General features: G+C 42.1%; 1 protein-coding gene across 3 annotated transcripts in view; it reads right to left on the bottom strand.

Annotated features, from left to right (window-relative positions):
* Positions 1-14,090, bottom strand: part of dop1a (DOP1 leucine zipper like protein A) — a 31,027-nt gene that overhangs the window by 932 nt on the left and 16,005 nt on the right. For all 3 annotated transcript variants that reach the window (XM_041987014.1, XM_041987016.1, XM_041987015.1), the window contains 22 exons: positions 12,860-13,385; positions 11,827-12,110; positions 11,589-11,741; positions 10,913-11,013; positions 10,522-10,787; positions 8,311-10,429; positions 7,993-8,104; positions 6,992-7,174; positions 6,485-6,610; positions 6,139-6,273; positions 5,751-5,806; positions 5,505-5,609; positions 5,224-5,290; positions 3,789-3,933; positions 3,343-3,422; positions 2,706-2,815; positions 2,331-2,480; positions 1,981-2,042; positions 781-933; positions 491-627; positions 343-398; positions 98-262 (listed from right to left, as the gene is read on the bottom strand). In XM_041987014.1, the coding sequence (XP_041842948.1) occupies positions 98-262; positions 343-398; positions 491-627; positions 781-933; positions 1,981-2,042; positions 2,331-2,480; positions 2,706-2,815; positions 3,343-3,422; positions 3,789-3,933; positions 5,224-5,290; positions 5,505-5,609; positions 5,751-5,806; positions 6,139-6,273; positions 6,485-6,610; positions 6,992-7,174; positions 7,993-8,104; positions 8,311-10,429; positions 10,522-10,787; positions 10,913-11,013; positions 11,589-11,741; positions 11,827-12,110; positions 12,860-13,385 (5,291 nt within the window). The remainder of the gene's footprint in view (positions 1-97; positions 263-342; positions 399-490; positions 628-780; positions 934-1,980; positions 2,043-2,330; positions 2,481-2,705; positions 2,816-3,342; positions 3,423-3,788; positions 3,934-5,223; positions 5,291-5,504; positions 5,610-5,750; positions 5,807-6,138; positions 6,274-6,484; positions 6,611-6,991; positions 7,175-7,992; positions 8,105-8,310; positions 10,430-10,521; positions 10,788-10,912; positions 11,014-11,588; positions 11,742-11,826; positions 12,111-12,859; positions 13,386-14,090) is intronic.

Genomic DNA, 14,090 nt, shown 5'->3' with positions numbered 1-14,090 from the left:
AGGTCCATATTTCCACTTTAAAATGTCTGTTATTGATCCTCTGACCCATTTCTATATTATGCAAAACCTATAGTAAACAAGATTTATCTGAACTGACATCTGGAACTGAGGCAGGCTCTCAGGAGGCAGAGCCAAGGCCAGATCCAGGAACTTGCAGGCAGAGAGGTAAAGGTTGAGCCAGCGCTGGCTGTTGTAGGAGGTGGAGAAGCCGTTCCCTCCAGAATAGGTAGTCTCCAACCCAGCAACAGATGGTCCTGATGTCCTAGAGGTTAACAGGTTGGAGAACAGTTATTTAAGTGTTATTTAAGTTCAGTTTCTGCTGCAATCCAGCAGGTCACTTACCTTGATATGTCCTCATCTGCTGTTAGCTCTTGCTCCATCAATAGAAACACCTGAACCTGCAGAAAAGCAGACAGAGTATGTGTCTGTAAAACGACTGAAGGTCTAGTAAAAATGACACGAGAGAGTCCGTCTAGCATTTAGTGCGTACCAGCTCGGTGATCATGGTGGGCCACAGTGAGGTAAGGTGTTGAGGTGACATGCGCAGCAGCAGCACTCTGAAGAACAGGAACACCTGAGCATGAAGAATGGGCACCTGAGGCAGACGCAGGCTCTCTACCAGGCGCTCTAAACAAGCAAACAAATGTCTGGTGATTAACCACTGTTCTGGTGACAGGCAGTGAATTAGTTTAGCCTCCATCAACCCCATCCACACCTAAATCAGAACTAATATTCACAATATTCTGATGCTGTGCTAGTTAGATGCATGTGTGTGAATACCTTGTATGTCTGGCAGGTATTTCTGGTACTGGTCAACTTCACTGCTGTAGATAGTAAAGGCTAGTCGTTTCAGCAGCATGGCCCTCTGCTCCAGCTCAGCATCTCTGTTGGTGAACAGACTCAGAGAGCTACTCTGAGCTACAGCCACTCGGGCTAAAGGCAAACACACAGGATCACCATTAAGCCCCCACCATCTGCATCACATTAGCACTGTCTTGCTATCAAACAGCCTTCTGTATATCCCCCCTCCCCCTGTGTAATTCTGACTCAAGTTAGATGTAAACACTTTTCCATATTACTCTGCAGGTAGGATTAAATGAACATGTGTGTTGAAGTTTTTCTCAGAAAATTTAGCTCGTGTTTTTTCTCCTGTCTGTTTAGATTCCGGATAAAATCCTCACACAGGTTTGATAATTAGTTTCCCAAGTTAGTTTCTTTAAAGTCAAACTACTTAAGGAGTTTTTGCCACATTATTAGACTAGTCACAGTTTCCATGGAGTGTGGGGGAAAAAAGGATCGTTCTGCAAATAAAAAACAGTGAAATCCCAAGAATTCCAAAAACCTTTCCATGCAGGATACTCGAGAGGCTGAAGTTGTGCATAAAGCTGTATTTCAGCCACCTTTAGCCAATGCTTACAAAGAGAAACACTTGCAGTGGGCTCTGAAATACATGAAGACTAATTTTCAGACCGTTAATAATGGAGAATGGGGAGCCTGAGGTTTCTAACTGACCATTTCCTGCCATGGTATAAAAGGAAGAAGCGTTCCTTCTGCAGTTAAAAACAACGCTCCATCCCATGCTGCAGAAAGAGAGTGTATACTAAATATTCTATTTAATAAATTTGTTTTTAGAAAAAAGATCTCCTACATAATGCAAAAACATGAGAATATTCTCAGTTCTTTACTGCCTGTTTAATCTTTTGAAGCTGTTATGCAAAATAACTAGGAAAACTGGATATTTAGGGGGAAAAAAGTGGTTTTCATCACTGGTAGCTTTGTCCAGTAAAATCCAGATTATTATAAACCTAATATCATTTCTAATGATTACAAATGTGCAATGATGATATGCATAATAATTTGAAACACAGTGTAAAGAAGCAAAATGACACCTGTGAGAATGAGTAAAAAAATCTAGTAAATGCTCTGTGACAACATCCTGTGGTAATATATTTATATCATCTATTTATAGATAAAGCTTACTCATGAGGTCTCTGAACGTGGTCTTGTCGTGAGTCATTAGGTGATCGATGATCGCTCTCCAGCTAGAAATAAAGGAAATGACGGTGAAGTAATATTACATGAGCACAAAGAGTCAAACTAACAAAACAGATCTTTTCTTTTCATCTTATTTAACAGGAAAATAATACAAAATATGTTTACTTTCATTTTAAAATGCACCTCTGCTGTGGCTGAGGTACCTTTTGAGCACAAGGCAGACTGCCGACAGTCCGTTCATGTGTGTACCGATGGCCATTATAACCGACAGGGATCAGTCTTTCCATTCACATTATGTTAAAAAAAAACCGTTAACATTTTGTTTCTTTTCTTACTGGCTCACGCAGGAGGCATCCATCTGGAAGAAGGTGTGGTCCATGAAGAGGTCAAAGGCTTCCTTTTTCCAGGCACGGCGGGTGTACTGGTACCCACTAAGACTGCTCAACAGCTGGATGCAAGCCCGGTAGCTGGGGGCGTTGTGTGCACTGTCAAAAGAAACATAAAACAGCACACTTTCAAGTAAGCTATTTAAATTGGAAGCTGCAGTTACAGCTCATTTTTAACTTGGCAGTTAACTGATATTCATCATTTCCCGTACAGATTCAGCTTTTTTTCTGGTAAAAAGATCCATAAAGTTAGTTTTAGGTTCAAGTTATTCAACAGATTTGGCATCTCGATGAGAAAACAGACAAACAGAGGTGTATCCAGACCTGTGGTTGCGGAGGTAGGGCACTACATAGTGCATGATATTAACCAACAGTGGGATGACCTTCTCCTTCTCGTCACTGTAGAACACCATGTCCAACAGATGAGCCAGCACCTACCAATTAGATCCATTATTCAGTGAGTCAGACTTCATTCGTATGGTTTCAGTTTTTCTGGCAACACCAAGTGAAGTGCTTCAGAAACAACTGAAATGGCTGAGAAACTATACAAGTACATGGATGCAACATCACTGCACCAAGCAATGCTCTCACCAGCTGCAGCACTGCAGCTGAGCTCTGATATATGGCCTTGTTAAGTTGTCATATCAGTGGAGCACAGGCATCTGCATTAATTAAACCCACACTGAGCTAAAAACAGCCAAGCTGCAACTAGGTAGATGCTTCCCACAGCTCAAATTAAACCAATAACATAATTTATTGGTTTATTATTAATGATTTAATGGTTGGAATGGTGGCTGGGAATCAGCTGGACTGCGTTAGTGTGCTTGACAGCAACAGGCCCAAACATTGCCGGTAAATATGAGCGAGAGAGAATAGAGACAGTTGAGAAGGAAAATGGAAATGGGTGGCAGAGCCACAGACTGAAGGGTCGAGCTCAGTCACAGACACTCTGGTGTTTTACCTCGGCCAACAGTGTGAGGGCGTGAACGCTGTACACTGATGGAGTGAAGCTGGAGGCCTCCATCACTGTGAGCATTAAATCTATAAAACACATACATCTCAAACGTTAGCGGCAGCTTCACAGCTGATCACAAACCTGCCATGCTGAAGCATACAAAAGATTTCAGACAAGTACTCACTCTACCTGACTTTAGCCACATAAATCTGTTTCTCATTAAGATTAAAACTGAACTTTAGCTGAATTATATAAATCCATATGAATGACACCTCATTTGACTTCTAACATTAACTGAAGAATCTGGTCATTCGTGTTAGACGAACATTAGCGAGAGCTTAGGTACATGATCAATAACCAGTGACGGAGGAATCAGCGAGCTATTAGCACTGCTGGCACTTTTCTAGATGCAGTTATAAGATTCAAGCAGCAGGTCCTTGTAAACAGATTACCTTCTACATCAGTTTCCAGGTTGGTTCCATCCACAACTATCTGAGGAGACGCTTTCACCTCCAGGTTCCTCCTCAGCCATGTGGTTTGCTCCAAAGAGGAACCAGCTATCGTCCCAATGGCCTCCACCACCTTATGAGTAACATCCTGAACGCACAAAGGAAAATGACTCAGACGTTTCTTACCGTGTTCAGTATGAGTGTTTTACTGCTGATCATTTTACAATCCATTACTAGAGAAAAAGATTCCCAGCTGGAAGCTACTTGATCAAGACGTTCCCTCTTCCTGTAACTAATCTTTTTAACTGTAAATTAGTAAATTAATGAAACTCTTGCACCATTAAGTCTTCCACTATGACTCGTCTTCCTCGTATTGTCTTTTATTTAGATATGTTAAAGATGCTGCCAAACCACAAGTCAGTAAATAATCTACTGACATCTTGGGGGGGGGGGGGTCCCAGAGCTATGACGGGAGGGGGCAGGGCAACAAGGCTAAATACAAATTTATAGTTTTTGCCCTGCTAGCAAAACAAGGACAGGTTTACCAATGTGCAAACGATGATGATTCAAAGACAGAGATTTCAACTGCCAAAAAAAAAAAAAAAAAAAAAAAAGTCAATTAAAGATGGATGAGGCATATCTTGCCCTAGGCTTGCGACCAGGTATTTGTCAAGTATTAGTAATGGCCAGTGGTGAGTAATGAAGAGAGAAAACAATGTGTTGTATGTCACAAAAGCATCCGACACTAAACAAGTTATAACGCTACTTGGGGACTTCTCATCCTGAACACAAAAAAAGCCTGTTGATTACTTTAAAAACAACCTACTCAACTGTCGTATATTGCAGAGTTGTTTTATTAAAGCATCATCCCTCGCATCAATAAAACTCACCTGAAGTAATTTGCAGTGTTTCCTGGTTTAAACCCCTCACACTGTAGCAGAGGAATTAATAATTCCTTCTGCCACTGACATGGTTTTAACTACAGAAAACGAAGCAGCAGCCAATAAACTGAAGACTATTTCGTGGTACATTTCTTCGTATGTTTCTTTGTAAGCATGAGGGTGCATGTGACAGTGGGATCGGGAAAGCTTGACATTATTGTTGTCGATGAAAACGGGCCCTGCAGAAAAAGTTTGGGAACCACTGGGCTAGAAAGAGCACAGGTCAGCATCGGATTTACTTTAGCCCTTTTATTTCTTTATGTCTATTTATAATAGAGCAGGATGACTTCTAACAACTCTGTTACCCACCGCTGCTGAGTTTAGATGTTACTCATTAAAACACATAACTCTGACCCAATTCATTTGGTTTTCCTATGCTGCTAGCCTTTCTACAAGCAGACAAAGACATAACAGAAGGGAGATTACATAATCTAATTATAAGACATAACATCAATGACAAAACGTTTAAAAGGAGTTGAACCAACTGCAGTAACTACCTGCAGTTCTCGTTGGTCCTTCTTACTCTCCAGATTAGGGTTCTTCAAAATAAACTCATTCAGAACTCTAGAGACAAGAGAAACAATGCATGTTAAATAAGTTAATTAATCAAATTTGCATGAATACTGGATGTGTGCTCCATACAGTCGTACTGAACCAACACACTACTGTCCACAATCAGACTAATTTAAGTAAAATAAAGCATCTAATTCTCAAGATCTGGTAAGAACAAACAGATCTCTGGATGTCAGTGAGGAAGAGTCATGAAGAAAAAACCAACCCTAGGATGAGAAACTGTCCAGGAGCAGGCAGACCCAACTGTACAGAGTCCTTCAGCAGCGCCAGCAGAGACGGCCAACTGTCAACCAAGTTGGAAATGGGAATCCTGGGACACAAAAAAAAAAGCGCAACCAGAAATGCAAACACGTTTCAGTGGTTTTAAAACTACGAGACAGTTGGATCTGTGTAGAAAACTACAATGCTATCCTTTGTGTTAAACAGCAACACTATGAAGCAGTGCACCCACCTCTGTACATAAGCATAGAAGAACTGCAGCATGCAGACCTCCAAAGAAAGGTGTTTCTGAAAATCAGTATAGCAAGATAAAATAACTAATATACTTTGTATGGACAAAAAATAAACTTTGATCCATTTAATACAGAAAACCATGCTAAGTCAGTGTATATTTCAGGTGTTAAGCTTTATAGTTCATAGTATTTCCTTTCAGCAAAACATCATGATGGCAATAAAAATGTTACACTTTTAGCATTGTTGAGTAAAATAAAAAAAATAATCTGTGCTTCTGTTGTGTGAACAACCCCTTTTGCAAGATTTCAGAGGCTCTTAGACTCCTTTTGCTCATGGGAAAAAGTCAAAATAGTTTAAGCTCAGCAACAAAAACACTAAAAACCAACCTTGTCCTTTGCGATGGCAGGCGGCTGCTTTAGAACCTCTTTGACCGTTTGCATGACAGTCTCGGTGCGCATGGCGCTCACTGAACGCACCAGCTCAACCAGTAGAAGCTGCTCCTCACTGGCTACAGGAATCACCTGAAAGATTATCTCCATGAACACTCAGTAGCAGGAAAACACATCTAAAGAGAACTCTAAAACCTAGACATCCTGGAATCCGGTCCTCTCTTAAAATGCCACTGAGAGATTGTTTCAGCAACTGCAATCCTGTTTCACTTTTAAAAACACTTTAGTTTACAACCAGGACTTTGATAACCCTCAAAGTATTGGTGAATGTCTTCACTTGTACCTTATTTCTCACTGGGGTCTTGACCTGCTTCCGCTCATTCCAAACATAGGCTACTGCTGCCATGAAATGAGCTCCATGGTTCATGGAAATTGGACCAAGCAGCTCCAAGATCTGCTGACGGAGGTTCTGTTAATCAGAGGAAATGAAATTTAATGAAACATCAATAATTTAATCCATTATGTCCCCGATACAATAACACACAGAGCATCTTATGTGTAGGAAAAAAAACACACTGCATGCCAGTAGATGCACCAATGGCTCGATTTCACTTTCAGATGTCCAAATCACTCTGCACATTACTAAGTGTTCATTATTTCATCTATTATTCATTTTCAAGACCACCTATTCCAGTTTAAGGTTGCTGGGAACCAGTTAATTGCTGCGATAGGCTTCATTATTTAATGTAAAAAACTGGAAAACACCATCTACATTACTTTTGTTGTTTTTGCTGAACTGAATATATAAAAACAGATAAGAAAGAAAACATGAACAAATCGTTTGACGTACTTTAGTGGAGCCCAGGTTAATATTGGAAGTGGACGCTGCAGAGGCAGCAGCTGGCTTGTCAGAGTTGTCAGCTTGGTGGAGGATGCTCCACAGCAGGGTGACAGACGACATGATGGTGTGCAGGATGGACAGGATGCCCGAACGAGCCTCAGCCAGGTGCTTCTGGTCAACACTCACTTGCAACTGATAACATAAGATGAAATGAGACAATCAATACTGATAAGGCGGAGAGGAAAATAAAAACTGTCTTATTAGGGATGCACTGATTGATCAGCTGGTGACCAAAATTTTCCAATTTTCAGCTTTGTTTGTGGACAAGGTACTCATAAAATTCACTTTTTTGTGATTAAATGAAAAAAAAAAACACCAACTAAGACATAACTGAAGAACAAGCAGCAATAATGCTTTATTAAAATAAAGCCCCATTAAAATGCTGATTTTCACAAACCTCAAATACACATGTTTAATCTCAACAGACAAACAGCTAAATATATTAACCTCAGATCGTAAAAATACTTAAACAGACAATGTTGTTAACAGACATCAGACATTAATATTCATTTAATTTAATAATAAATTTACATTTAAGCAGAATCATGCAATTGTAATTCTTACATCTCAAACAATATATAGAAACTAAAGGTAGGGGTGGAGAAACCACAACATAAAATGTCAATGCCTCAATAACTTCATATGTATTAGGTGTTGACTTGGTCTGATGATGTCTAAATGTAAAAAGTTATGATGAAGAGGACTGTTTAGACACAAGCTGTCATCAGACCAGAACATTCACTGGTCGATTCATGGTTCAGACACTTCTATTGTTTTTTTTTTGTTAAAGAGCAGCCTGTTATGCAATAAGTATTTTAAACACTGCACAAGTTTAGAGAAGGACAAAACAACCAATAAAGTCTCAATTCAGAAACGTTTCAGTAAATTAAGTGCATGTAAAGAACTGGCGATACAGACTACTGCAATCCCTTGGTGCACGCTGCCCTCACCTGGTGGTACTGGGAAGTGGGATCCAGCAGACAGTAGTGGATGATGGATGTCACCCCCTCCAGCACAGTGAGAATCAGGTCGGGAGGAATACAAAGAGCCATCCACTGTGGTCTAAAGCACACATAGAGAACAAGCAGCAATTTAATATGTTAACACAAAAATTCAGAATTTCATATAAGCATACAAAAAAAGCAAAGAAACAAAACAGATGAGCCATCGCATATGATGGCCGGTGGTGCCATCTGGTGACCGAGCCCTGAAATTATATTTCATCATACTGCAGTGTGTTGTGAATGGGAGCAATTAAACGTCAATACCTGGTGTCAGTTATCCCAATCTCGTAACGGTACTGCTGGAGAAGATTATCCAGGTTTCTGCACAGCTGCAGAGTCACTGAGGCCACCACCCTCCTCAGCACTCTCCCCATGTAAGGTAGAGTGGCAGTGATGAGTCCTATCCACTGGGGATGCATCTTACAGGTGTGGTGCTGATGCAGAGCCCTTATCACTGCACACAGGAACATCCCCTGTGCTGTAATAGGCTGTCCATGAAGGTACTGCAGCGATGTCATTGGCTGCTGAGGGTTGACATGCTCCACTTCCCCACCTAGGATCTCAAATCCTGACCCCCCACTGCCTCCAGTCCCTCCACCACCTGTCCCTCCTCCCACAGGTCCCCCTTCTCCTCCTTCATCAAGTGGCAGCAGGACTCTGTGCTCAAGAACAACTAGACTTTGCAGCAGTCTGAGCAGCTGGGACTGGACGGCACTACAGCTGTCTATCTGGTCCTCTGACATGTTGATGACGCTGTCCTCAGAGAGACCTTCCTCCACGGTGGCCATGTTAACTACTGCCGACTGCTGTTCATGCCACTTCTGAGCACTGAATATAGAAGAGAGCAGGCAGTGGAGAATCACCTTCTGAACTTTGCACTTTGAGAGGATGTCGCTGATGAAACTAGCAAAGCCCTTAGCTGAGCCACCTGTGACTTTGGATAACTCACTGAAGAGAAGAGTTAAGACCTCCACACTGGTCAGCTGCATGGCCCTGTTCCCTGCCAAATCCTGAGGTCCTGCTGTCACATGGGCAGAATAATAGCTTCTTAGGAAGTAGAGGCAAAGCGAGATGATGATCTCCAGATACATGGCACTGCGGAAGGAATGGGAGTGGGAGTCCTGGGGAATAGGACAGTAAAAGTCTTTGCCCATGACGGAGACCCTATGACGGGCTAGTAGGTTTTGAAGCAAAGAGAGCTGTGGAGTGTAGGTGTTATTGATGCTGGTGGTGGAGATAGCACTTACAAAGCCCGAGGGAGCAGCTCTTAGCATGGCTGCGATGGCTGACAGGGCATGCAAGGCCCTGGAGGAGTCATACAACTGGAGGTAGAGAAGGACGTGCTGGTAGAGAGGATGGATGTTGAAATGAGGTGGAGCAGAAGAAGATCTGCGTCCTGTGACACTGACACCACCGACAGCTCCTCCTGAGCCCCCACTTGGTGAGCCAATGTCACTCTCGATCTCTGACACCTCACCTTCTCCACAGCTGTACCAGTTCTCCAAATCCAAACTGTCCCCGAAGAAAATACTGGGTGGATGCATCTTTTCGGCTTGAATTGCTGCTTTTCTTAGCCTCTCCTCCTCTTTCCTCTTAGTCTTCTTGATCTTTGGCTTTGCCCCTGGAGATTTGTCTGCAAGCCTCTCCATGATCTTCCCCTTGAGGCTGAGCTGAGTGCTGCTATGGCTACGCTTGCGGGCTTGGAGGTCATCCACCTGGAGGGTGTGGTCTGGGGTGGCTGGATCAGAGCTGTCAGGCAGCATGACGATGGAGGGTGATGAACTATGGCGGGCGATGCCCTCTTTGTGCCGCTCATCAGCTGATGTTTCAGCTGGTGTGACAGAGAAGAACTCCAGCGTTCCTCCAGCTAACATCTCCGGCACTGTCTGGTGGTTGGAGTTGTGAGGAGGACAGGGGTCCACTCGAGGACCAGTGGAAGAATCTGAAGTAGTACTATCAGTATCAGTTTGGGGCCAGTTTTCAGGCTGAGATGACACTTCATGAGATTCCTCATCTATTAGATTCAGAACTCTGTCGATGAGGTCTTTAACAACACAGGACACGACTTCCTCCATGGAGTCTTCAGACAGGTCATCTGAGGAGCCAGGCTGTTGCTCTGAGCCGTTTACTGTGTCTGCCTCCTCCAAGCTGCCGTTTTCGACTGTAGATGAATGAGAACCACTGGACTCTGAGCTCTGTGGCTCCCCCTGCTGGTCAGCAGGCTGATATTCACCAGATAATTGCAAGTTTTCACTGCTCAGGCTCAGAATGGACAAGCTGTCACTCAAAGGGTTGACGGTCAGGCAGAAAGGCTCCATGTCACTCATTTCCAGGCCCCGGAGCTCCTCCTGTCCAACCCTTTCACTTTGGATTTGAATGAAGTCTAATGGGGGAAAAAATGAAAAAAAAAAATGCTTAAATAAAGTGCTAAACTGGTATGAATGTTTTTAATCATAGTTAACATCAAGTGCTCACTGTCAGAGAAGCCAGAGTCTCTGGTTTGGACTGGTTCTGATGTATCCTGTTCAGGTGGATCAGGGAACACCCGGGCCCAGTGGCGCTGTGCCTGTACCCTCTGAATAGAGACTCTGTGGGTCTTGGGGTGGAGCAGAAGAAGCAGAAGTGGTTCAAGGACCCTTGCAATGTCATGTCTCTGGAGGACCTGATTCAGCCAAGCCCGACCAACCGCACTGGTGCACGGATCCCAATAACTCAAGCTGTCAAGCATGATGAACAGAGACCTGAACGACAGAGTGGGAGGAAGGGAGGATGGAAAATAGTGTGAACATTATGCAGTAACGGTTAAGCTAAAAACAAAAGAAGACATCATTAGCACCAATTCTGTGCTTGACAGATTGAAACTTACCTGTCAAATGTGCGACTGAAAGGAGAAGACTTGGTGATGTTCAAATCTCGGGTTAAATGCCACAACACAGAGAACTTCACGTGGGCTTCCAAACGAATTCTCTGAAAGAAAAAAAGATATTTAATCATCAATTCATACAAGTTTCATGAGGCACAGATACCGCCAGGAGGCAGCCTTCAGGTGACAGGGGTTTAACAATGCAGTTTCTTTTCTCCATCTTCACAATTTTGTGTTCAATTGTACATCCTGACAAGCAACTGTCATTTTCTAAAGTATCAAGTTACTAAATCAATTAACTTATGATATAACACCTTGCGTTTTACAACTTCCTGTTATCCAAGGAAAAATCCTCTGAACGGTTGACTTAAAGCCTGGTGCTAGCAGAAATGATGACATGATATATAATCTTAAGCCTGTCCCGGTGTTTTTGGTTTTAAAAAATGTACCAGATTTTGTCTGCTGTTCTGGTTCTGACCAGCTGTCTGGCTTATCAGCTCTCAAATACAAAAGAAACTTATTTTTACGCACTGCACTGTCTTCACAATGAGCTCCAGCAGCTTTTTAGCTGTCCTAATGTGATACAGCTCGTTCCAGAGGAAAACAGGGGTTTTCTATTTGTGTGTATGTGTGTTATCTTTTAGTTTAGTCTGACAGGTAATGTATGGACTGTGCTGACCTTGTCCCTGTGCATAAGTTGCTGGCTGATGACATCCTCACAGATACTGGATGAAGGAACCAGGTTATGAAGCTGGTAGAAGAGCTCCACGCTCCGCTGATGATGCTGAGGTGTCCCTTCACCCAATTGGTCCCACAAGATCAGAGCAACAGTCTGAGCAAAAATAAAAAGAAAAGGAACATCAAATACAAAGACCAAAGACCAACAGAGGCTCAACAGAAGCAACCATAACTTCTACCTTGAAGAAATCCGTCTTATCTGCGATGTATTTTAGGATTCCCTGAGTGAGTGGAGGCCTGATGACAACAGCTACACGACCCTGGCTGGGACTCATGGGCTGGGCAGGCTCAGAGCTGCTAGCAGATGCCACGCTCTCGGCGGTAACCATGGCAACTGATTGAGTAAGTCCTACTAAGTCCATGAGCAGGGAGATGGCAACGCCCTGGAGGCTGAAGTCACTGGCCAGGCAGCAGGCATCCATCAGTGTCTGCAGCCACAGCGGCAGCCGGACCAGCTCACTGTCTGCAGAGATGAAGGTGGAAAACAAAACACTGAGCATGTTCCCCTCAGATGTAGGGCTGGGTATCACCACCATCTCACTGAATTATTCAGTTAGATTCACCACAGCCTGACACCACAGCCTGATTTTGATTTGATTTGTTTAAAAATTAATTAATTCACAGATATTTATGTAACAACACCACACTTTAATGCAGTTTTCTTGAATATTAAGGACATTCTCAGATAACTGTTTCTATAAAACACTGAGCCTGTTTACATGACCATTAAAATCAGATTTCTGGGAGTAATCAGATTACTGTGATGCACTTCTGAAATAGGGTATTCGAAAGATTGTTGTCTACATTTAACAGTCCAGTATCGGATTTATTTCGGAGTATGTACACATGTGGTAGTTTAACTTCTTGTTATTTTTAAAACCAGAAACAAAGTTATTGCGAGTGCCATTTTAAAAATCCAGTTTTGGCATTTTCTCGATGAGAGAGGCTGATTTTGTACAGAAATGACACAAGGAACCTTTTGTTGTGCATATATGCTAAGATCTCACTGAGTATCAGCAAGTCCAACAAGAGAAGGGTCCCTGTTGTCACCAATAAATTAAACGTATAAAAAAATTATTTTTAAAATAAATACTTTTTTTTTTTAACCAGCTCTTTGGTTTATGTTTTTTCCCTTTGTCTTCAAAAGTTTAAATGTTATTTAGGACTGCAACAGTGGGCATACTACACTTAGTAAAAGAAGTCGGGACTTACCAGACTGCTCCTCCTGAGTGGGGGAGGACTTGAGATTGCCCTCTGCGATGTAGATTGGGAAACTGGAGCATTCTAAGAAGAGTTGACAGGCAGCAGTGAAGGCAGCAATGCGCTCCCTCTGGACCATCCCAGAACCTGAGCTTGACTCTACATGGTCACCGTGGTGGGAGACCTCTGAAACCAGCGTTCCTGAGGGCACGAGTTCACCTCTCGGACCCTCAGCTTTCTCCACCTGTCGAGGGATGATGTACAAGGTGACGAGCCGGGAGAGAAACTGCTGAAAGTGCTCCAGGCAGCACTGCATGACTGGTTTATCTAAAGGTTTGGTCTGACACAGGCCAGAGGAGCGGCTGCCTGTTCTGAGCACAGGGTGGGAATGGGGGGTTTGCAATGTCTCCTCTGGGCCATCTCTCTGGTACTGGACAAAATCTGTGAAGCCACTTTCAGAGGAGCGACTGCTGGGAGGGTTCTCCCCATCATCGAACACCTCCCCACTGCCAGGTATCTCCAGAGTAGAGCAATGAGTCTGTCAAGGAAAGACAAAGGCAAAGAGAAAAAAAAACACTTAGCACAGAGCATAGAAATAACAACCTTTCTTTATGGGTCATTATGAAAGTAACTGCACTGGTTTAAGACAAATGCTTAAAGCTACATTTTTAGTTTACCTGAATGACCACTTAATAAAGAACATTTTTACAGCATGTTTTTCAGACAAAATTACAAATAAAACAAAACACAGTGAATAAATAATTAAGCATAAACAAAAAAAGAAATATAAAGGATCTAATAAGGCAGACATGATACTGAATTTTTAGATGATTATTTGTCAACAATTTAATTGTTCATTATTAAAACCTTAGTATACTGTAAGACTTATAATGACTTAATATTTGATGCAACACATTATAAAAAATATTGATTTATTAGAAATAAATAGAGAAACATAAACAGAAAAAATATACATACATGTCTGTTTGCTATTTAGTAATACAAACAAAAAGTCCACATGGTAGACGTGCCATGACATGATTCTACAAAATAATTCCAATTGAAATATTTAAGTGTTAATGAGTTAATAAATTAATAAGTTAACCCAGTGACATACTGGAAATCTTTTTAAAGTGTAATTTTATTTAACTTTAATTTCAAAGAAAAAAACTACATAATTCTATTTAGAAAATATAAATCAACATAAAATCTCTTGCAAGCAGCATAAAAAAAAAGCTTGAGA

Source organism: Melanotaenia boesemani, chromosome 6 (genome assembly GCF_017639745.1).
Source record: "Melanotaenia boesemani isolate fMelBoe1 chromosome 6, fMelBoe1.pri, whole genome shotgun sequence".
In the NCBI taxonomy this organism is placed as follows: domain Eukaryota; kingdom Metazoa; phylum Chordata; class Actinopteri; order Atheriniformes; family Melanotaeniidae; genus Melanotaenia; species Melanotaenia boesemani.
Note: the sequence above shows the minus strand (reverse complement) of the source record. Positions and strands in the feature narration are given on the sequence as shown.